The sequence below is a fragment of the Sycon ciliatum genome, chromosome 5 (assembly GCF_964019385.1).
Source record: "Sycon ciliatum chromosome 5, ocSycCili1.1, whole genome shotgun sequence".
Lineage (NCBI taxonomy): Eukaryota > Metazoa > Porifera > Calcarea > Leucosolenida > Sycettidae > Sycon > Sycon ciliatum.
In genome coordinates, this window is record NC_088647.1 from 20,554,201 (window position 1) to 20,579,238 (window position 25,038).

The following is a 25,038-nucleotide window of genomic DNA, read 5'->3' on the forward strand; positions in this document are numbered from 1 at the left end:
CCCTGCCATGGTGTTATTGAAGGGGAAGTACTAGTACGGTCTAACTGCAACATTTCACTACTGCCGTACTGGTAGTCTTTGGGGTGCTGAGTCCAATGGTATTGGTCAAGGAAGCTGAAATGCTCCCTTCGTTATTACAAAAACGTTGAACTTATTGGTTGTTTTAAAACGTTCCGGTTTTACACTACTTGCTGTGGAGACACTATAAGACATTTAGACATTTAGCGTAGTCGTAATTTACTACTTGTTATAGTGCACCCGAAGCCATGCCATGCCATGCCAAGCCATGCGCCATGTTGTGGAATTATCCACCACCAGACCAGCGCAAGGATATAAGTTGGACTATAATTATTAATTTCAATTCCAAAATGCACAAGAAGTTTACAGAAGAAAAAAGCACGACCTCGACCAGGCCAGAAGCAAGAAGAACTGAACACAAGATATTGAAAACCCTTCTCCTCAACAAGCTGCATCACGTACAACGGAAAACAACTGGCTGCACCAGCGCGTGCATCAGCGCGTGCACCAGCGCGTGTACCAGCACTGCACCAACGTGTGCACCAGCGAAATCAATATCGAAAGTACGTATCAATCATTACATTACGTACAACATGTGCAAGAGGGTTACTCTACTTCACCTCTCCCCCTGGTGGTATGCCAAAGAAAATACCACCACAAATACTAAATAGCGCCACAAAGCAAAACTAACGGAAGCGCTGAGGGGGTGCAAGCGAACCACGCTGACGGAGGCCATATGGGCGAAACTGATACGGAGCAGGATCATCGGCAGGGGTTCGAAGCGGCACATAATTAGGATCACGGGGATCAAACCGAGACCCAGCATCAGGGACAGCACCCGCAGCTGGCACATCAACAACAGCATCTGCAGCAGGCACATCAGCAACAGCATCTGCAGCAGGCACATCAGCAACAGCATCCGCAGCAGGCACATCAGCAACAGCATCTGCAGCAGGCACATCAGCAACAGCATCCGCAGCAGGCACATCAACAAACACCTCAGCACCAACATCAGGCTTCAGCAGTTCAACATTCACCACTTTCTCACCACCACCAGCCTCATTGCGAATTACCACAGTAGAGGGGGACACAATGTGAATGACCACCCAGTCACGCTCATAGGGCGGCTCACATTTCTGGCGACGATGGGAACGACGTAGAAGAACGGCATCACCAACGGCGAACAGACAGTTATCATCGTCAGACTCAACAAAGTCCTTGGAGGACAGCTCAGCTTCCACAAAATCACGGATCCGGGCAGCCTGGCGTTCAAGATCAGATGGAGTCCGGCCCAGCCCAGGATTAGCCGAGAAGAGCACACTGGTGGGCTCCCAGCCAAGCATCGCACGCATAGGAGAAATCTTGAGGACAGAGTGCGGACGAATACGGTAGAAATACAATAACACGTCCAGCTCAGATCGCCAATCATCAGCCTCATCCAAAACCTTCCGAATTAGGGTGAGGAGAGTGCGGTTAAATCGCTCAACAGATCCCTGTGATTGGGAATGACGCACGGCACCGTTGAGCACTGTCACACCAAACGTGTCAAACAGCGATGACATCACGGCGTTGATGAATTCCGTGCCATTATCACAGCGGACCACTCGGGGCGGGCCCCACCGCGTACACAGGCCGACAAATGCCTCGGCCACTGATGCCGCGTCATGTTGACGGAGCGGAACCACCTCCACCCACTTGGTGAAAGTATCCATGCAGACGAGAACACAATGGTACTCTCCACTCTGATCGATGCCCAGTTCCAGAGTATCAATTACTACAACACTCCATGGGCCATCAGCCACCACAGGGCGACTGGCCTCCGCCGAAACGCCCTTGGTTGGGCTGGCAGCAGCACACGGCGAACAGTGGCGCACAAACTGCTGACATTGGGCAGCCATGTTCGGGAAATAGCACTTCGAGCGGAGGAAGCGCCATGTACCCTCCCAAGACGCATGACCACAGTTCGCATGAGCAGCACGAACGACATCGGACTCGAGTGAACTAGGAATAACAGGAATGACGACTGCATCATTGGGCGGCAACTTCACACTTCGACACAGCATACCATCATGGACTACGAGCTGTGACTTTATCTTGACAAACGCAGGATCAGTAACTGGGTCACCATCGATGACTTGCTGGCGAGTCGAAACAATCCGAGGATCTGCATTCTGAGCAGCAGATACTCTGTCCAATGAGAATGGACCAACGGTCACCACCGCAGCGGTGACGGACGGTGCAGTCCGAGCAAGGAGCGTCTTACCACATCGGATCCAGCTGCTGGGAACACGCGTCAATTGATCCGCCTTGTTCTGCTGACTGCTGATCCACTGGACCTTGACCGTCAAGCCCGTGACAGCGACGAGATCAGTGATAATCTGGAGACGGCGCTGCACAAGTACCTGCTGCAGGCCGCTGACGCGAACACGAGACACATTGCCAAGCACCGATTGCAACCAAGCAGCCACAGTCTTGGAATCGGTGAATAGCGTGAGCTCCTTCACTTGCCACTGCACGGCAAGGTTCAATCCCTTGATCACGGCGTCAAGCTCAGCGATGTTAATGTGTCGCCGGTCGTCCTTCTGCCGCAGCCAGCAGCCATCCTCGACGATCATACCATCGGCCTGAATGACAGCACCATGTGCGATGTCCGAAGCATCACACCACAACGACCACTGTGCGCCTTCAGGAACTGACCACACACCTTGCGCAGGGTCATCGGTCTGCAGACGGTGAATGACTTCCGCACAACAAGCGACGACTTCATGAGACACTGGATCATCCCATCCAGGCTGAAGGGTAGACAGACGCTTCAGATAACTGCACGCTGGGCGCAGCCAGGAGCCGACGGGATAGTGGCTGGTCAGCTTGCCACACCACTTGAAAATCTCGCGTCGTGTGATGGCATCGGGCTGACAGGTCGGCATGACGTCACCACAACGCTTCCACCTCACTTGGCCATCTGCAGACTCTGACAGCTGCACACCAAGTACCCTAGCAGAGACGACTGGCTCCGCTGGCTTGGTGAGCAACCCGTACTGCGACAACTGATCGGTGACAGCACGCAGACGAGGCTTCGGAACATACAAATCGTCGACATAGTTGTCCACATCAGCATACGCACGGAGGACCCACTTGACGATTATGTCCATGAATTTGGGCGCAATCGATAGACCGAAGCCCATCCTCTCCATTGCAAACAGCTGGCCCTTCCAGACGACCGTTTGGAACTTGGCGAGAGCTGGCGCGATGCGGATGTTGAGGTAAGCCTTGCTGATGTCCAGCAACACGTGGCTGTCGGCGTTGCCAATAGACCTCCACTGACGCAACTTCTCTTGGCAAACAGGCACGTCCAAACCTGGATGCGACACAATCAACTTGTTGAGTTGCCGGTAGTCCAAACACGGGCGGACAGGGGTGGACTCCTTGTGCGTCTGGGCCACCGCCAACAAGGGCAACACAGCACCAGGCTCACCATGGACTGCTTGGTCATGGGTTACCAACCATCCATTGCGGATCCACATGTCCACTTCCTCGCAGAACTGTGACTCCTGGTCTGTTGACAGGCTATGCCGGGAATATTCACCAATGCCTGACCCGACTGGACGCGTGGGGGGGGGGGGGGTCGTCTTTCCATGCCCACGTAAGCTCCCAGTAGCCAACATCAGCGCGCCAACGAACTGACCCATCCGCAGTGGTCAGAATGACATCTTCCCCGTCATGCTCCACGGTAACATGGCGTAGCAGCTGAGGCGAATCACCATCATCACTGCGCACGTCCGAACTGGGCACATCTGCGGAAGCTGAAGCTGCTTGACCGAAAGATGCTCCGACGAGCTTGGAGTCCGCGTACTTGAGGTCGACTCCGCCATGCTGCGATATCAGGTTGAGGCCCAGAAGCACATCCGCATTCACAACACTCAACTCCGGAACAATTGATACAGACACAGACGAGAAAGGCAGAAATACCGTCTCGTCCACCCACTCGACATCCAGAACAGCCGAGCCCAATACCTTGAGTGTATTGCCGTCAACGGTGATGATATCAGGCGTTGACGTCGTCACCTCCAGTGCCAAGTCCTCTGCCAACTGACGAGACACCAACGTGTGTGTTGAGCACGAGTCGATGGCAGCAACACAACGCCGAAACGCCACCGCATCACAACGCTTCACAGGCAAGAAGATCCGTGGCAACGCTACTGCGGGCCCATCAATCTCCGACGCGACGCAGACATGGCCGACACCCTCACTCGCAGCTGCTCCAGCACACCTCTTCCGCTGGGGGCACGCACTGCGGACGTGGCCTCGCTCCTTGCAACCATAGCAAACAGGTTCGCCGGATGCTGGTGACTTAGGTAGCTGTGGGCAATTCCGCTGAATATGGCCGACCTTATTACACCCGTAACACAACACAAACCGCTTGCTAGGTCCGCTGCTACTAGACGACGTCGCTGCAAATGTCGCAGAACGTGCACCCTGTACTGGTGCAGCCGACACCTGCGTTGCAGAAACCAACACGTGAACTTGATCCGCACACTGATCCACAGTCATACAGTGCAAGGCATGCTGGAGGTGCACCTGACATGCCAGCACCTGCGGAATGCCAAGCAGAAACTGCTCCAGGAGCACTGGGTCACATGACTTCCCTGACGAAGTGTCACGCGCTTCCACATGACCACTCTGGCGGAGAAACCTCCTCAAGTCGGCCAAGTAGACGTCAACGCTCTCTCCCCGACGAAGAGTTCTGGCCACAAACTTCTTATACGCCTCTGCTGGCGTGATGCAGAAAGCGGCTCGGAGCGCACCATGGACAACCTCCTCACTGGTCTGCTCGACGTCCGGCAGCGCACTCCAAACAGTGAACGCGTCCTTGTCTAGGAATAAAGGAAAGTGGTCCATTCTTTTAGCCTCCGACGTCCATTTCTGTATTCGTGACACCACGCGGAATTTCAGCAAGAACGCTTCCAGGTCGTCATCTCCTCCACGATACGGCCCCAACAAGGAATGCCCAGCAGACGACGCCATTACTACTGAAACAGGCAGTGAAATAACAAAATTAATACTCTCCGAGAACCTAACCACAAAGCGCCAACGGTCCACTCAAAACCGGGTTTTGGTACCACGTTGTTGTGGAATTATCCACCACCAGACCAGCGCAAGGATATAAGTTGGACTATAATTATTAACCCTTTCACTGCCACTGTCGACGAAAGTCGACAGCGCATTCATGCACTCTGAGTGCCACTGTCGACGAAAGTCGACAAGCAAACATGCAGTCCCCAGTGCCACCGTCGACTTTTGTCGACAGGCAGACTTCACCCAGTTTGGGCCACTATTTTTGACTATTGGAGATGTTTAGCCGTGGTAGAGGGCCACTAGGCCCTAGAAGAGGTCCATACCCATCGAAATACGCTGCCAGAAGCATGGGTTGCCATTTGAAAAAAATCGAACCAGCGTCGTTGAAAATGCGCATCTGATTTTTAGCCGAGCGGCGCGGAAGAAATCGGTTCTCACGCACTTCCACCTTGCTGAGTCGGTGCCAGTTTTTTTCTCTTTCCCGTCAACTTTCATTGCAAGGAGCATGACATTTGGTTCAGACTTGATGCCTAGCCATTGCCCAAGACTCCAGGCGGCTATCCATTGCGATAGGCGGTTGGAGTCACGGGTAGAGACAACCACACGACGGATTCCTCACGGACGCATTCACTGCAAACTTGGCGGAAACAGCGCTGGCGGCGCTCACCGAGTCCAGAACTAAACTTTTCCAAGAACTACCACGTTACAATGGCGACCAGCACAGTCAAGAGACACTACAGGTATGTCAGCTACAACATAATTATATTCTTTCTACAACGACACCTACCTCAAGCTCAATACCTGACGATCTACTGCAAGCTGATGCGAAAGTGCATTACACCCGCGAACGCCACGCTTGTCAACGGAACAGGGAAGCGCTTCACTCTCCGAAGTCGAAATGTATTCGGACTGCTGCTAGTCAGAAGAACAAACGACCACCATGGCGGCAGAACATTCCGCAGCTGTTCACCGACACGATCTGCTTCACCAAACGACTTACGATCGTTTCGTTCTCCGAGTTTTCTGGTGGCAGCAACTAGAATTTCGTCCGCAACAACAGGACGAAAGTCTCTCGCAACTGAAGTCCTGTTGCCACGAAGACCGAGAACATTCCGCACGCCATCTCTTCTGCTTCCAGTGTTGTAGCTCTCCGGGCCACTGGCAGATCTTTCAATCCCAGCTAACAAAAAAAGGATCTGCTTCTCTCTCCAAAACAACAACAACTAACTTTACTTCGCGAGTGTCCGGGCCGATCGTGTACATAGTGTATGTAGCGCATGCGGCGCACGGCGCACTTTCGCATGACATGACATGCATTTTTGCACAGCGGCTGGCGCTAGAGCGCCCAGCACGGTTGTACTTCGGATTTTGCGATTTTTTTCTACGGCAATGGCTTTCTTTATGAGTTGTCTACCTACGATGTATACTTTGGAAAGCGATATTCCGTACAGAAAGTACCAAAAAATCCATGAGAAGTTGGCCTTTCGATTTTTCGAGCTGGAGGCAAAAAGTGCCTGGCAGGGAGGGGGTGTACAGCTCAGCTGACAGCCTGGCAGGGAGCGCCTTGTCACCTTGAGTGGTCAGCTGGCAGTGAAAGGGTTAATTTCAATTCCAAAATGCACAAGAAGTTTACAGAAGAAAAAAGCACGACCTCGACGAGGCCAGAAGCAAGAAGAACTGAACACAAGATATTGAAAACCCTTTTCCTCAACAAGCTGCATCACGTACAACGGAAAACAACTGGCTGCACCAGCGCGTGCATCAGCGCGTGCACCAGCGCGTGTACCAGCACTGCACCAACGTGTGCACCAGCGAAATCAATATCGAAAGTACGTATCAATCATTACATTACGTACAACATGCGCAAGAGGGTTACTCTACTTCAGCCAAATCAGTTTCAAGAACATGAGGCACTAGGATTAAAAATTATTATCTCAATCAGCTTTTTAAAATAGTTTATGTTGTCGTAACAGTTGAATTGTTTTGACAAGTCAGCTTCCTTCTACTAAACTTAACTTGAGTGAATGATCCATGCTGATGGTTGTGATAGGTTGACGAGATTTTGCGATCCTTGAGGGTGGTTGCGTTTCTGTGGATACGGACATTCTGTACAGTTGCACTGCGTCTCACATCATCCGTAATACCTTTTATAATTCAAATTTTCTGTTTGGATTGCCGTTCTGCCCAGCCACATTGTCGTCTGCACACAGAAGCATGCCAAGCAAGACGATTGCGACACAATTCTTCACTACAACGCGTGCGAAAAAATTGAGGCGGCAAGAGCCTGGTGCAAAGAACCGGTGGGTATCTATCATAGAAACTGTCATGTGCGAGAATGTGTTGGATCTACTGCATTTTCTCAAGTCTCTAGTGTAGATAAATGCTTCACTCCTAGTCACATAAAACTGCTTTGGTTGCTATGTTTGTCATATCATATGAGTGCGCACTTAAAACTTCGGCCTACAGCCAGTTTCAAAAAGATTAGCAATCCTGGTGATCGCCCGGGGAGTTTGCCGTCTTACCGTATGAGCGCTCGAGCGCTGCCTGGAAAAACTCACTGTGAACTCGAAGAAATATTCCGCGCAAAAGCATGAAAAATGACAACTCACTCAGGTCGATGTCGGTACAGTTGTGTACGTCTGGTTAAAGGGGAAGTTAAGGCAAAAATTAAAATTTCACCAGTTGTAGTCTTCGGGGTGCTGAGTCGAATGGTCTTGGTCCGAGAAAGCTGAGGCGCTCCCTTCCTACTTGAATCCCAATCGAACTCGCGCACTTCCACCGAAACTGGGTGACTGCGCCCTACTAGATGGGGATTTGTATGCAAAATGTCACTAAAAGCGCCATTTCGTTCTTATAAAAGCATGGATGACCGCGATTGGCCCATATGTTGTAGTCTTTTGGACGCTGAGTCGACTGGTTTTGGTCCGAAAAGGCTGCGATGCAGCGTTCCTCCTTTATTCCCAATCGAACATGGTTGAACAAGCGGTCACGTGCTCCTGGGTGCCCAAATCATCTGGTCACCACGCCAGCAGGCGACAACTTTCACACCAAGGTTCAACTCGAGTTCAACTCGAGTGACAGGACTGCACCCAAAAAAGGTCAAACAGGCTAGTAAGTTGTACCCTGCAGGCACGGTGACCAGTTGACTGGCGTTCGCAGGAGCACGTGACCGCTTGTTCAACCATTTTCGATTGGGAATAAAGGAGGACCGCTGCATCGCAGCCTTTTCGGACCAAAACCAATCGACTCAGCGTCCAAAAGACTACAACATATGGGCCAATCGCGGTCATCCATGCTTTTATAAGAACGAAATGGCGCTTTTAGTGACATTTTGCATACAAATCCCCATCTAGTAGGGCGCAGTCACCCAGTTTCGGTGGAAGTGCGCGAGTTCGATTGGGATTCAAGTAGGAAGGGAGCGTCTCAGCTTCCTCGGACCATGGCCATTCGACTCAGTACCCCGAAGACTACAACTGGTGAAATTTTAATTTTTGCCTTAACTTCCCCTTTAACAACAAACGAGTTCTTCCTCGTATCGATTATGGAGTCAGAGAGGACATGTCGAAAGTGTAGTCAATGCCGAGGCTGACAAGCGGCATGGGTCCCAATATGTTTTGTGACCAAATAGTTTCTTTGAGCTGCGATGCAATTTACTCTCACCATGTGACGAAAACGACATCGACGCAGACTCATTCCCAAGGCCATGACTTGGCGAAGCTATCCGTATGACTTCGACAACATTTTGAGAAAAGCAGATGCCTGTGGAAGCTGATAGAAGACGGCGTTGACTTCTAAATTCGAATAAATTGGCGATCTTGAAATACTAAAATAATTCTCAAAAAGAAATCGATCGATCGATGTGCCGGTGTATTCAACACGTAGCTACAGCGCAATGACTTCCGTATTCACTCACACCGTTTCAGTGTTGTGGGTGTGTTCACATGGCGTGAGCCAGTCAAGTGTCAGTTAGTTCGGGAGGAAGCGGGAGCTCCAACAACAACAACCGTGAACAACAACAAGTCTGCTTGATCACCAAAAAACAATGAAAAACGTGTGAGTTGAAGATAGGTTGGGATTTGAACTCACAACTTCATGGTCAGCAGACAGCATCCATAACCACAAGGCCAGAAAGGAAAGATAAATCGTGGGTTTTGATAGAAAAATCGATACTGGCTTCCAGGGCAAATTGTAAACCATGGGAAAAGGCCGGAAACCTGGCCGAAATTCTAACTCCTTAACGGCTGGTCCAATTGTTCCGAAACCTTCACAGAACAATTTGCCGTGCCCTAACCAGCCCTTTATGTACTTCGTTGTCCAATTTCCCCTTATCTTCATACTTTTTAAGACCAAAACCTGATTGCTAATCTTTTTGAAACAGACTATAGGTTCAGCATGCACATAATGACCATGAATGACATGCACCAGCCATCCTACACATACGCGGCCGTGCACTTCCCTAAAAGGGGGACCAGCTACGCCCCTGTAAAACCAGTCGACCCAGCGTCCGAAAGACTACAACATAATGGGCCAATCTCTTTCATCCGTGCTTTTATAAGAACGAAATGGCGCTGTTTTTGACATTTTGCGTACAAATCACCATCTAGTAGGGCACAGTCACGCAGTTTTGGTGGAAATGGTGAGTTCGATTGGGAATATAAGAGGAAGGGAGCGTGTTTGTATTAGCTTAGTCGGACCAAAACTGTTCGACTCAGCACCCTGAAGACTACGAGTAGTGAAATTTTGATTCTGGACCATAATAGGGCTTGAAAGTGATGACGTCAAAACGGCCAGGGAGTAGTAAGTTGACATCAGATTTCTATTTTTGGATCCACTAAGGTGTGACTTTGCTATTGCCTAAGTATGTGGGTGCATAGCAACCCACTCATGTCGCATGCAGGTGTGACTTTTATTTCGCCACCAGTTGTAACCCCGCCCCCAGTAGCCAAATCAGTCAGTTTCACTGGCTACATCACCATGCTGTGGGTAAGACCGCTTGAAATGTGCTTGGATCCATACAAAAACTGGATCCAAGTGGATCCAGTTTTTGAATTTTTGAAATTGTTGCTATGCTGTGACATAGCACTTTCAAGCCCTATTCCCCTAAACTGTCACTGAGGCAGCGTGGCTGGAATGGAGTTACGATTATAATATATGCCATTTCATCTGTGTTTCATCATCTTCTGTAGGGATGCGACGCGAGGAAGGTAAAATTCACTTTTCCTGCCAGGAAAATTCCGTCTAGTTGCAAGCAAGGGTAGGTTTCCATGGTGCATTGCACTCTTTATGAGTACATGCATATGGCCCTGGAGATGATCAACTGCCAAGATGACGTATCCGAGTAAACTGGTTCTTTAAAAAAAGTGCCACTGAAGAATGTGGTCGGAACTATTGAAACATTTGTTGTTTCACTATTTATAGGGCAGTGCATGGCAGGGAGGGCCTTATGGCTTGTTAGTGCCCGAGGGCTAACCTGAAGGGCGCAAACAAACAAGCCATTAGACTCGACCTGCCATGCACTAACTATTTTAGAATGAGGTTATTATCCCCCTTACATGGAAGCTGACCCAGCAGTAAATTTTCAAGCTACTGTCGTGGACATGGAAATCCGGTCGCACGTCTAGCGGCTCCAGGGCGCTGGCCATGCAGCCGTGGATAAGTGATGCACACATGCACGTATGCACTGCAGCGCGCTGTTCCCATCGGATCATGTCAGCATGCGTACTGCACGCAGCGCTAGCGTTCTGTACGCGCTGAGGGCACCGGGCCCGGTCAATCAACTGGATTTCCATGTTCGCTGCAGCATGTCAGGATCTTCTTTGCCAAATTGAGTTTCAATGTACTTCGCAGTAAGACCTGGAACGCATTTACTTGTGTACCCTTTTATTGGGTAGTTTCGTAGTTTGTGTGCAGAGGAGAATTGGTAGGGTATGATTTCTTATTCTGGTAACTCAACACACGGTGTACAGTAAAACCTGTGACTAACAGCCACCCCTTGGGGCCAGAAAAAAGCGGTCTTTAGTGGCAGGTGGTCCTTAGTTAGAGGCTTGCACCGCACAACCATAATGTGAGACCGTCCGTGCCTGGCGAAGTGGTCTGTAGTACCAGGCTGGTCGCCAGTCACGGTGGTCTTTAGTTACCGGCTTTACTGTACTAGAAAAAGGAGAAGGAAATAAAATGCAGGGCTCTTATTGTGAACTTCAGTCAATATTGATAGCTTGTGGAGCTATTTAGGGGCTTCGAGAGCCCCCTTTCCTTACCTATAGTGAGTTCGATTGTGGTTTTATATAGGGTTCCGCCAGCTGTGGACAAAGGGATATCGTACAGATCAAAGAATGCAGCAGGCAATTACCGTATACACTTCTGAAATGCGTGGCTTTTAGCCTTTTTTCCAAGAGTACATAACCCCCAGAGTGTGCAACGCCCACATACCCTGCTGTCCCGACAGAATTTCAAGTTAACGTCATTAATAATTATGATGCAATGCTCCTTGCACCAGTGATTTACAACCGTCATGTGTACAGGTGTCAACGCATCACACGTTTTTCTTTGCAATAATTTGTACAGGATCAGATAGGCTTTGGTCCATCACAGGTTCCGGATTCGTCTCATAATCCGTGTACAGTGCGCATTGCATCATAAAAATGACATCAACTTGAAATTCTGTCGGGACAGCACCCATAGTCGAGTTGCACACTCTTGGAGGGTTACGTACTCTTGCTTTTACACGTTGTTATGGATTGCATGCATGCTATGTGCAATGTCACAGTCCTAGATTACATGCATTCTATGTGTGACGTCATTATCAGATTATCTTAGCTACTGTTACCATGCACGTAGTTACTGTTGCCATTAGCGTAGTTACTGTTGCTATGCAGCACTCTCTGTATCTAGAGTGTGCGCATGTGTGTAATGTGCTTCTCCTTGGATCCATCTTGGCTTCCGGTGCTGCATGTCTTTCCTCTCTGGTTTTACCTTTACTTCCATGTTCCCTTTCAATGCAATGTATTTCTAAACTCTCCGATCCTTGCGTATCAGTGGAACTGTGTATGAGTAGTGTGCGGGCTGAATGCGAACCACAACACACGTAGTTGTACACCGTACATGTTCTGTAGAGTTCATGATCTGCACCGTACTATAATGCGTACATGACGTTGTACGCCCCTGTTTAGAGTACATTCAGTGGGCTTTAAACTACCGGTAATCCAAGGCCCTCGACGCGTATTCAATGAGTAGTAAAATTGTATAATTGAGCGGGCTTTTAACTCTGATAAGGCCCTTGGCGGGGACGTCGCTTATTGGTCATCTCTTGGATAACGATATAGACCTCGTTCTAATTTGTATTAGATTTTAATGTGCTAACTTATTAAATTGTATGCAACATAACCACACATGCATTCACTCACACTTACTTTATACCGATGATGCATGGCCGAAGTTTTTAAAGGGAGGAATCTAGGAAGGGGTCGTCAATAGCATTATCTGCTGTGTTAGTATGGCCGGTTATATCTTAGTCCTGCTGCATTATCACGGGTCCGTTCACGCATGCGCCATGTTAACTTTGCTTACCTTAGCTTACCCTGCTGGTGTGATGTGTGTATTGTCACATGGTGTTGTCTCACCAATGCTTTACATACCTGTGACCTGCCCATACATCCTCACAACACTCTCCAAACGCAGTGTCTGCTCCAGCGCCGGGTGAGCCGGGTAATCCGCCCGGTTGGGCGGCGCTTGGACCCGGTTGAAAATATAGTACCGGGTCACCTGTGACCCGGCTGGTACTTTACACTTTCGAACTTTGAAAGGACTGACTACATGGCTTGTATGTGTCAGATACTTCTTCTTCTTTCGTAATTTATTGTAAGATCCGAGAGCAAGCTCTACCCGCATCAGACCTACCAGCAACTTTCACACAATACGCAGACGACACCACTGCCCATCAGAACGAGCGATCATCGGTGGAAGAAACCGTCCGTGTGTGTGAACCCGTTTTCTCGGATGACAATCTGAAGCTTAACGTGGCAAAAACTCAATACTTCACTGTGACCAAGGAAGATGATTCCTGGAAATCGGTGAAGCTGCTGGGGAGTATGCTAGGCACAGCAGAAGACATAGCAGCTAGAGTGTCTGCTGCCAATCGGGCATTTGCAAGCATTCCATGGAAACACCACAACCTGAATTCCAGGCTGTGTATGTTTTCCTGCCTGATATTGCCTGTCTTGCTGTACAATTGTGCGCTTTGGACCTTATCACAAACGTTAACCGACGTCGTCAATGTATGGCACCGGAAGAAACTACGTACCATCATTGGTATCACGTACCCACAACGAATCTCGAACACAGCGCTGTATGCCAGAACCGAGCAGACCCCACTATCCCAAGTCTGCAGGCAACGGAGACTGCTGTGGTTCGGCCATGTAGTGAGGGAAGGCGCAGAATCGTCCTCTTCCCAAGCCCTCCTCATGTCAATCAACACAACAGACATACGACGACCCCGCGGACGACCACGTCTGAGATGGATCGACGTTGTCAAGAAAGACTTACAATGCATTAATCTCTCGCTTCTGGATGCTGTGCAATCTGCTTCTGATAGAGCTGCTTGGCTCGAAATTGTTAACAGATGCGTTGACCTCATGCAATGAGTGATTATGCGAACTGTCATTATTATTATTTCGTAATTTTCTCATTTCTGTCCTCTCTTTTCTAAATGCGGCTTATCCATTCGCCTTTATATCATTGGGCCTAGTTCCCGTTTATTGTCCGAATTAAAATAAACCAACCAACCAGTTAAAGCATGTGACTCGGCTGGTAAGACAGCGCCAGGTACATGTGTACCCGGCTCCAACCCAGTTGAAACGGTTGCACCAGGTACACGTGCACCTGGCTGTCCTACAATCCTAGAGCAGACACTGCAAACGCTCCTGAATATGGGCCTTGGTCGAAAACTCGAATGGTTATCTCTTTTTCTTCTAGTGATGGGTGCAGCGCAGAGATCGTTTGGAGAGTTGTGAAGATGTATGGGTATAGTGGATGGGTACAGTGGACGGTCTTTGCACTTTGAGAAATGCCTGTAACCCAGTCAAGAATATTGTTCGGTGCGCATGCGATGGTTTCTTTCCGGTGTGATTCCTCCATGCTCCCCAGCCTGATCGCGTGTGCATTTTGCGACGAGGAGGTCACCTTTGGCAACGACAAAGTTTTGGCAAGCCTCTTTCCTGACAAGGAGCGAGGTGAGATGGGCTCCCTTTAAGTAACCCTGCTCCAAACCAACTGGAGCATAAGCATTATTATGATGTGTGATGTGAAAGACTACATGCTTTGACTCTTCATGTGTTCAGTGTGCAAACATTTGTACGGAACAAAATTCCCGTCAGTGAAATACATTCTGTCTTGCATTTTGATTAAAGGGCGGGGTTGGTTGAAAATACTGAAATTCGTGACCGTTTACAAAGCGGCTTCTTGCCTCTACTTAAACTTGCTGATGAGGGTTTCTGGAGAGCTGTTCCACTGGAGGAGCAGGGACATGATGGCGAATTGTATAATTATAATTGTGACCGGGTCCTTAATTAAGCACGTACGTGCACAGCGTGTGTCTGGTTAAAGGGTGGGTGTTAGAAAAAGAACTTTTCTATTGAGTTTTGCCGAGCTAAACTGAACATGTAGAAACTAATTGAGGCCGCTAGTTAACTTATCGTTACGTTATCGTGTACTTATTGCTGCTTGTTATCAGATCCCACCCGCGAGGCCATGCGCAACTATTCCACGGCAGCTGTCGGGGAGCTGATTGGGGATTGTCCGGAATGTCCGGTCGGCAAGCTTAAAATACATAGGATTTCCAAGTAAGCTATGCATAATTATTATGGTAGGGGTGAAACGACTGAGTCGATAAGGTTGAGTCAATAGAAGGAAACCCTTATCAACTCACTCACATGTTAAAAAGAATAAAGTAAAAAAAGTAAATTATCGTGTCCGTTCCCGAAGGGAACTCACGACGGCCGCTAACACCCGGTAAACCCTAAAAGAATACATGTATAAATGCCCAGAAGTACACATAGCAGGGATGAATTTATCCGGTATCGCATCGCAGTTTGCTATGCAAAATCGATCTACTGCTACTCAAAAATCACAGTGACACGCAGAAAACTGCGATACATACATGTACAGGCTGTCCATGCTTTTTGTAGCTTACACCACAATTGAGATTTTGCATGGCAAAAACTGCTATGCAAAAACGTGACAGTAAATTCACCCCTGCATAGTTTATCATGCACTTGGCTTTCGAGTTCAGGCCATGTATTGAGAAGTACACTTGGCACCTGAATCCGATTCGCTTTAGTTTGATGTTGAAACCTACAATTTGCTCATATTGCGCTTTTGTTTGCTTATGCACGGGTGTGTGACTATGCATGTGCATGCATGCATGCGTAAATATGCCGTGCTTGTGTTCATGTGTGAGGGCAATGTCAGTCGGTAACCAGTCGATAGTCAGTCGATAGGATTGAATCCAGTCGATGAGGAATTTGGGTCAGTCGTTTCACCCCTGATGTATGGGTGAGGGAGAGAGAATGACCACTGCCCTTACTATGCAGAGCGCATTGAAACTGGCTAGTAATATTTAGTGCACTGCATCTGATTTTGTGTACCGTATTTGTGGAGTATAAGCCATACTTTAAACACCACTAACTCACCCAAAAGTGCCAGTGCCAGTGCGGTTTATACCGCAATGGTCAAATTTATGGTGATATCTAGGGTAGGTGTCTGCATGTCGCCAAAAAGTCTGTATGCGCCTTATACTCCAGTGGGGCGTATACTCCAGTGTGTGTGTGTGTGGGGGGGGGGGGGGTATACTCCAGTGGGGCGTATACTCCAGTGGGGCGTATACTCCAGTGGGGCGTATACTCCAGTGGGGGTATACTCCAGTGGGGCGTATACTCCAGTGGGGGTATACTCCAGTGGGGGTATACTCCAGTGGGGCGTATACTCCAGTGGGGCGTATACTCCAGTGGGGCGTATACTCCAGTGGGGCGTATACTCCAGTGGGGGTATACTCCAGTGGGGCGTATACTCCAGTGGGGCGTATACTCCAGTGGGGGTATACTCCAGTGGGGCGTATACTCCAGTGGGGGGTATACTCCAGTGGGGCGTATACTCCAGTGGGGGGTATACTCCAGTAGGGGGTATACTCTGGATAATACGGTACTGCATAGTATTTGATTTGTTGCGCCAGCCACAGCACATGCCTGAGAACATGAGGACCGCCAATGGACTAAGCATGGTACACAACACCCTGGGGATTGGGGGTAGTGCAGTGATTGTGATGTAATGCATCAGCACAGGTGTATGGGTTTAGCTTCGGCATTCAACCATTGCGACGTTAGTTTTAGGACACCCCAAACCCGCCTAAATATTGGCCGGGCCTGCCCGATAGGGGGGTGGGGGGGGGGGGGGGGACATGCTGCATGAGACAAACATTGGTGCTAACATCAATGTAATACGAGCATTCATGCTGGGGAGTTGGAAGGCATTCATACTGGGGTGTTGGAAGGCATTCATACTGGGGAGTTGGAAGGCATTCATACTGGGGAGTTGGAAGGCATTCATACTGGGGAGTTGGAAGGTATTCATACTGGGGTGTTGGAAGGCATGTTGGATGGTAACAGTTACACTCAGCCATGGTAGATGCCAGTCCAGGGATCTTCCCTATTATGCTACAACATTAAGAAAAATCGAGGGCCAAAATGAGTGCATTTTAAGGTGAAGTATCTGTGACTAGAAGTGGGATGGTCAGCACCATACTCACCACAGTGCGTCTTATCCCCACCCCTACCCCCACCCCTACCCCCACCCCCACCCCCACCCCCATCCCCACCCCGCCGGAAGCAGTTTTTGATTGGTCCGGCAATAAAAATGGCCTGTAAAATACTTTGTGTATGATATGGCGGGTACACATGACCTTCACAGTAGCAAGCACGTGTTGGTGGCCCAAAAGTTGGTCCGGTGATAACGTGACCGACCGGTCCGGTTCCGGCGGGCCTGTTCATTGTCTTTAACTTGCTTTGCCGTGTGCATCCAGGTCTCACGTATGGACATTCTCCTGCGACACGTACGGCACACCTGAAGGGCCATGCTGGGTGTGGTACTTCAAGAACACGGTGAAGGAAATTACTTTGAGCAAGAAGAATTGTGAAGAGGTAAGATTTCATACGTAGTAGATATGGAAGGTAAATATGCCATGACGAGACAATAGCTGCAAAAATCAATGAATGAAATTTACCGTGCACTCGTAACAATGAAGATATTTTTTAACAACAACACAATCTTCATCCTCTTCTCATTAAAACTACAGTGAAACCTTGTTAGGAAGAACACTGACAAGACAAATGTTTGCCTAAGAAGAAATAGTATTCGTAACTGTATTGGATAAAACCCTGTGTATTCACTGGGTAAAACACATGGATAAGAAGAACTCCCGTTATTGCGAACAAATATCATCGGTCCCTTGGTGTTCGTCCTAAAGAGGTTTGACTGTACAGTGGAACCTCTTTAGGACGAACATCAAGGGACCGACGGTATTTGTTCGCAATAACGGGAGTTCTTCTTATGCATGCGTCTTACCCAGTTAAGCGAAAGTTTGTCTTATCAGTGTTCTTCTTAACGAGGTTTCACCGTATACTATAATACCTCTCTGCTGGAACATTTTCTCTTGACTGTCATCAGTGGAATTCTGTCACTCATCTAATTATAGTAACTAGGCACAACAAACAATCAACGGCTAGTTGTCCGGAGATTGAGTCACAGTATTACGTTCCCCTACCTCGGCTTGGTCAAGCACCCTTTCTGATAGCGTCAAAGTGATCTACCCTCGTGCAAAGTTTGCAGTGTTTATCACGAGCGTTGGAGCACTCTGACTTTGATGCTTTGAGCCGGTTTAATTAACAATGACCAGTTGTTCACTACAATGTAGACTTCATTGCATCGGTTCGGCCAGTAACTCAGAGTTCTGCTGATGAGAACTAGCCCCGTCGAAACAGCTAGCTGTCCGGAGATTGAGTATTAAGCTCCCTCGCCTCGGCTTGGTTGAGCACGTTTTCTGGGTAGGGTCAGCGTCATCTGCTGTCGTGCAAAGTTTGCAGTGTCTATCTACTGTGGAGCAGTCTGACCTTGATGTCGAAACAACAGCTAGCTGTGCCATTGGTATGCAGTGCTTGGTGAAATAATTCTAGGCTGATCGTTCTTTGGCGCTCTGTTCTTCGGCGCCCGACAGTGGCATGGCGAATGATTAAAACACAACACCAAAAAATGAAAACAATTGTATGTGTGAAAAAACGCAAAAAACGAGAAAAAGCAACAAAAAAACAACAAACAAAAAACCAAAAAAAACAAAACAGGAAAATACAAGCTACTGAGCTGTGTTGAGATCGAGCAAACAATTATAATTATTGTCAAAGTTGAACTCGGATGCTGAGCCAATTTAATGATGATAAAAAAGTGGACAGCTAGTCATAACTCATAACATGTTGTCCTTCTCCTTTTTTTATCATAATTATTGTCAAAAACGGTTTTAATAGCCCCCCAGGCGCGGAAAGGTCCTGCAGTGGGAAGGTTAGTATTTTACCTTTCACGTTATTTCTGATGGTCGTTGCTTCTGCCTGTCTGGCCGGTGTGTCCGGTTTCTTGCTTTCTGCACAGTGCGGTAAAAAGCTGTTCAATCTGCAAATGGACCCGCCGTTCAAGGGATTCTCTAGAACGTAAGTGATAAACAATTTGGTATATCTACCACTGTACGTGGGAACGTATGCTTCTTTCTGCGAACTAGACGGTTTGGCAAGTTCTTTACTTTGGTTTGAAGGAACTGATAATCATGGCCTGTGGAGGTGGTGCTCTTACCAATGACAAATTCCAGGGTTACCCAAAAAAAGGGGGTCCATCGTCCCCATGCAGTATACTTGAAGAGCAATTGCGATCAGTCCGGCCAGAAACTCCGAGCTCCACTGATGGGACCTAACAAGGTCGAAACAGCTAGCCGTCCAGCCTGTCCGGAGATTGAGCCACTTGAAAATGCCAAATGGTATGAGACACCGGCTAGAACTCTCTACAATGTAAGCATGAAACCCCCCCCACTCCCTGGACAAATGTGCATGTACAAATATCGATATTACAAGGTTGCCGGGCCTGTTGGAATATTTACTTTGCCTACCCTGTTGGTGCTGTGTTCTCTAGGAAAAACTACTGTTTCTGTAACCTGGACATACAGCGGCAGCTGAACAAAAACCGACCGAAGTCGTCAGAGAGTCAACAGGCGACTGAGTAAGGCCCCGTGCTACCATGGTAACGGACGTAGTGAAGAGTTGGCCCCCTATCAGTATCAGAAAACACGTACCAACTCCAGCTATGTTAGCTGTATGACGTCTGCATAACTGACTTCTGCCTCACTCTCAGTAGCTGTGGGTGTGTGCAGCTGGGGATTAGACATGTTTAGCTTTTCTCAGTCCACAATGGAGTTGTTCATGTTCCTATCCTCTATTACTAGCAGGCTATTGTGTGTGTGTGTGTGTGTGTGTGTGTGTGCGTGTGTGTGTGTGCGTGTGTGCGTGCGTGTGTGCCGGTGTGTGTGTGTGTGTGTGTGTGTGTGTGCGTGTGTGTGTGTGTGTGTGTGCGTGTGTGTGTGTGTGTGTGTGTGTGAGAGAGAGAGAGAGAGAGAGAGAGTGAGAGCGAAAGAGCGAGCGAGAGAGAGAGAGAGAGAGAGAGAGAGAGAGAGAGAGAGAGAGAGAGAGAGAGAGAGAGAGTGTGTGTGTGTATGTGTGTGTGTGTGTGTGTGCGTGAGAGAGAGAGAGAGATCGATAGATAGATATATAGATAGAGAGAGAGAGAGAGAGAGAAAGAGAGAGAGAGTGAGAGAGGTAGATAGGTAGAAAGGTAGCTAGGGAGAGGAAGAGAGGCTCCCAATCACATAATTATTTTTTTCTTTTTCTGCGTGCGGTATGTCTGTTTGCATCTGGATTATGCGTTTCTACCTTTCTATACCGGGAGGATTTCTATACCGGGACTGAGGATTTTTCGCTTGGCGACATGCACCTAAAGACCTGCCAGGCTCCGGCAGAGGGCAATGCAATGTAGCCTATTTACTCTCTTCTGACTTCCATCGTTCTCTTGTCCTTTGCTTATTGGCTTCATGTGCCTGCTTATACATTTCTGCGAGTGCATTATTCATGGCTTGTATTGCATGGTATGCTATGGCTGAATCAAATTGCTTTTGGAGTCAAACTGAGACATTTTCAAGATGATTAACGATGAGCAACTAGCAGGTGCTTTCCTAGCCTGATGATGTCATGATAGGCTTGGAAGTGTCTACTTGGTAATGGTATGTAAGATTTTTGACGTAAGATTTTAGACGGCGCGTGTTTTGACATACAAATCCAATAAGCACTTTATTGCACCGTGTCGCCGACTTGCATGCATGTTAGCATGATGGAGGGACACGCAGAACATGGGGGAGAGGGTAATTCGCCCCCGGTCTGGATCGCAATTTTTTTGCAGGAAATACTTCATTGCACTGAGCCAGTGACTGGAAGTTCATATACATTGGTGCATCCGTGTAGTCTGTAGAGCATTGTGACGGCCAAAAAAATCATCGAATTCTTCCCGAATATTAGTTTTCGAAATGCGTGGCACTGGAACCGTCACTGAGCTGTGAAGCGACGCGTTGGACTCAGTTCTGCAGTTTGTTCGTGACTGTGGTCGGGTCTCACTGCAGGTGCGGCCACCCCACTGTGTTGTACATTGTGTAGATCAGTGAGTCGTAAAATACCGGTATTTTACGACTCCCTGGTGTAGATTATCTGATGCAGGACCTGGGAGTCGTACATGTAAATGCCTATTAATTTATAAAAGTGATGAGTTTCGTGATGAAGTTGGTTCTAAGTTCATGATGAGTTTATAATTATTTTTATAATTATACTTCAAATCCCCCCCCCCCCCCCCCCCTCCCACACACACACGGACGTACCTTGGCGGATGATGAATATCATTGTTGCAGGTTCGGCTTGAAAACCGAGAAAAAAATGGCCGGCTCATAGTAGGAAATAATTCCTCGAACTAGTCTTGCTAGCTGCTCCTCTTCTTTATCCCTGATAATCAATGAAACATATGATACCCGGAGCGGGTAGGTCTCGCCTGGGGACCACCTGCGTGTGGGTCTTCAAGTGCAAATGCCACTGGTACCTGTAGTGTAGGTCTACATCAGGGAGTCGTGACTCCCTGGTCTACATGGTATCAAGAGTACATAAGGCATAACGCGAAGGACTAAACTAGTCTAAAGGGACCCTCACTTAATTTTTTGCCGACTACCCGCCAAAAAACACATTATTTCGACACGCGTGTGTGCTGGACGTCTGCGCGTGCACGACAAGACGTGTGAGCTGGCTGACAAGTGAGAGCCAGGGAGTCCGGCATACCGGCATTTGACGACTCCCGGCCTGGTGAGAGCATGCATGCATGCATGCATGTCCAGCTGGCGGGAAAGGGAACCTAAAATTGTAGATCGATGGGTTGAATGTGAAATTGTGGATCTACACGAGGTTTGTTTTGATGTTCTGATACTTGTTGTAATGGCTAGTGATCTTGCAAACGTTACTGTGACTTTTCCAAGTCCTACTGATATACCTTGTCAAATCAGATGCCCTGTAGTAGTCTTGGTGGAAGCAGACTGGAATGCGTTGAATTCGTAGCTTCTGAAATTGAAATTTATTTTTTCTTGAGTGACACTGACAAGCGATGGCATTGGCGACATGAGAACTTTGCTTCCTTCCAGGAGAGCTGCATCGCAGTCGGATCCTGTCCATGCACATGCGATCATGCTGTGTTGTAGACAGTGGAGAGCTAATTTTGACCCAAGAAAATAGTTTTGAACATTCATGAAGAGGATATTGTTGCTGTAGCTAGCTGACAGACATAGCCTGTGGCAGTGGTGTATGAAATCAGCTTGCAAGGTCTGCAGAGAAGGAGCTGAACTGCACACGCACTTGCTACTGCTCTCGCAAGATGATTGGCTTCTCTCCAGTGATCCAGCCCCCTCAACGCATGGATCCACTGCACTTTGTCGTCGAACACATCAACACGCCTGTTGACATTCACTGGGAAGGTATCACTTCACGATGAGGAGCACACAGCACTCGTGGAGGCTTGTGCCGGATGAGTGGCTTCTCTCCAGTGATGCAGGCCACCTGGAGGCATCGGGCCAAGTGCGTTCTTTGCCGCAAGGGCCATATCAAAACAGCAACACCAGCAATGCCACCACTTCCCGACTTCAAGACAACTGGACCACATCAGTCATTTGCCATAATTAGTGTCGGCTATGTCATCCCCTTCTATGCACGCCAGGGTCGAGATCGGTCACAACTCAAAGATATATGCATGTGTGTTTACATGCCTGCTGACTAGGGCTTGTCATTTCGAGGTTATCTCTGGACAACGACGGTTTTCTCCTGGCTCTTAGACCCCGATTCACCATGCGACGTGGTGTGCCACAAGAGATGCAATCGGACAACGGTACCAATTTCCGTGTGGCTGATCAAGAGGTAAAAGCAGCTGTCAAGTTTCTCGACAACTTCAGACTAGCAGCAGAAAGGTCATACCGTGACATTACCTGGTACTTCAAGCCACCAAGTGCACCACACTTTGGTGGTGTGTTCTAGGTAATGGCCAAGGCAATGAAACTAGTGCTGCATGAAGACCTTCAGCTGCTATTGCCACAACACTTTCTCATTGGCCATGCTAGGGCAACTGTTGCTGCTGAAGCCAACACATCTACAATGACTCAAGCTCACCCAAGAAAGCGCTGGGAGTTTGTGCAACGTATTGTAGATCAGGTATGGAAACGTTAGCTGAAAGAGATTGTTCCGAAGCTAAGCATCCAAGTGATGTGGTTGCTTTAACAGCATCACCCTAAGGAGATATCGTGCTTGTGATGGATAAGCACACCGCAACTGCACACTAGCCACTTGGACGTGTGCTTATGACCTATCCAGGTAAGGATGGTGCTGTTCGGATAGTAGAAGTTTAAGTAGCTGGGAAGGTATACAAGCATGCAGTTCATCATCTTGAGCCACAGGAAGTTAAAGGTGCAAGTACTGAGCGAACTGTGATTGTTTTCATATTCATAGTAAAGAAAAAAAGACCAAAGAACTACAAGTTATGCTATACTGTCCACTAACACCACCAGTTACTTGACAATCAGCTCATGCAATAGCAATAATTATAACATTGCACCAAACTGACCGACAGTACTGACGTTCTACAACAAACTGGCTATCAGCTCTAGCACGTCTTGTAGGTCCTTGGTCCTTTTCTTCCATCCGAGTTATCATATTCAATTGCCATTGTTTTTGTCATGTTTTTCTTCTTGTTGTCTTCGTCTTTTACTCACTCATGTGATATTTATCACTTTTCTTTCACGAGGGAGATATGTTAGATTTAATCTCCTATTTCTGTGTAATTTACATGTACTACTGTGTTCAATGGTGGTGAACCACGATCATGCATTGATCATCATGAATGCATGTAACATGCGTCACAGATCTGGTTTCTATTGCTGGCATCTATTACGCCTGACTGCTTTCCGCCTTGGATTTGCATTCACAACTAAATGTACAATTATTTCTGCATGGCTACATGCATGTACGATGCAATGCTGTTAAAATTTATGTTGTTGCCTGTTCATACTGTCCTGGAGCTGGAAGGACGCTAGTCTTACTTACTTCTTCTACTTTTAGTTGTTGCTATATATCTTGCCTAAATGGGCAGTTAATGTTTGCAGCAGTTGTGCTTCGGTTCATAGTTGTATCAAGGAAAGTTAGAACATAATGGTTCTCTGTGCTTGTAAGACCACAGTGTAGCAAATGTAACACCTTGCATGCTGGAACTAGCTGGCCGCACACATGCACTCTTAGCCACAACAACAAATAGCACCCGGATATATACCCTCCAGTTGCATGAGAATAGTGTTGTACATCAGTAGTACTACAAGTAGTAGTACAATATTCTATCACAACGAAACCCAAAAAAGCATGATGGGAATAAGTGATCAATGTTGAGAGAGTGTGTGTGTGCTAGTGTTCATGAGAAAGCAACAAAAGAAGAGAAACTGACAGATAGAAAGCTTGTGCCTGTGTGTTAGAGAGAGAGAGAGAGAGAGAGAGAGAAACTGACAGACAAAGAGAGATACAGTGTACGTCAACAGAGAGTGAGAGAGACACACACACACACAGAAAGAGAGATGGAGAGACAGAAAGAAAAAGAGAGTAAGTATGTGAGAAAGCGAGCCAATACTTCGTGCCGAGCTTGATCAATACGCGATCAATAATCCAGTCAAATAAGCAGTAGTGAGTGCGTGTGTAGTTCCTCGCCGTAGAGTAACGTAGAACATGCACAAGTGTAAGCTGCATGGCACCCTTCACATCTCGCTTCAGCTCGTTCTCTGCCATGATCAAGTTGCTACAGACCTTGCACGCTGATTCCATACACCACTGCCACAGGTTATGTCTGTCAGCTTGCGAGAGCAGTAGCAAGTGCGTGTGCAGTTCAGCTCCTTCTCTGCACACCTTGCAAGCTGATTTCATACACCACTGCCACAGGCTATGTCTGTCAGCTAGCTACAGCAACAATATCCTCTTCATGAATGTTCAAAACTATTTTCTTGGGTCAAAATTAGCTCTCCACTGTCTACAACACAGCATGATCGCATGTGCATGGACAGGATCCGACTGCGATGCAGCTCTCCTGGAAGGAAGCAAAGTTCTCCTGTCGCCAATGCCATCGCTTGTCAGTGTCACTCAAGAAAAAATAAATTTCAATTTCAGAAGCTACGAATTCAACGCATTCCAGTCTGCTTCCACCAAGACTACTACAGGGCATCTGATTTGACAAGGTATATCAGTAGGACTTGGAAAA

General features: G+C 47.9%; 1 protein-coding gene across 3 annotated transcripts in view; it reads left to right on the forward strand.

Moving 5' to 3' along the window:
- The window catches only part of LOC135817982 (uncharacterized), a 41,360-nt gene extending 20,953 nt beyond the window's left edge, over nt 1-20,407 (forward strand). For all 3 annotated transcript variants that reach the window (XM_065331283.1, XM_065331282.1, XM_065331281.1), the window contains 7 exons: nt 7,283-7,394; nt 10,281-10,348; nt 14,236-14,321; nt 14,822-14,930; nt 17,165-17,282; nt 18,781-18,839; nt 19,312-20,407. In XM_065331283.1, coding sequence (XP_065187355.1) covers nt 7,283-7,394; nt 10,281-10,348; nt 14,236-14,321; nt 14,822-14,930; nt 17,165-17,282; nt 18,781-18,839; nt 19,312-19,402 — 643 coding nt within the window. In that variant the 3' untranslated portion in view covers nt 19,403-20,407. The remainder of the gene's footprint in view (nt 1-7,282; nt 7,395-10,280; nt 10,349-14,235; nt 14,322-14,821; nt 14,931-17,164; nt 17,283-18,780; nt 18,840-19,311) is intronic.
- The last annotated feature ends 4,631 nt before the right edge of the window (nt 20,408-25,038 follow it).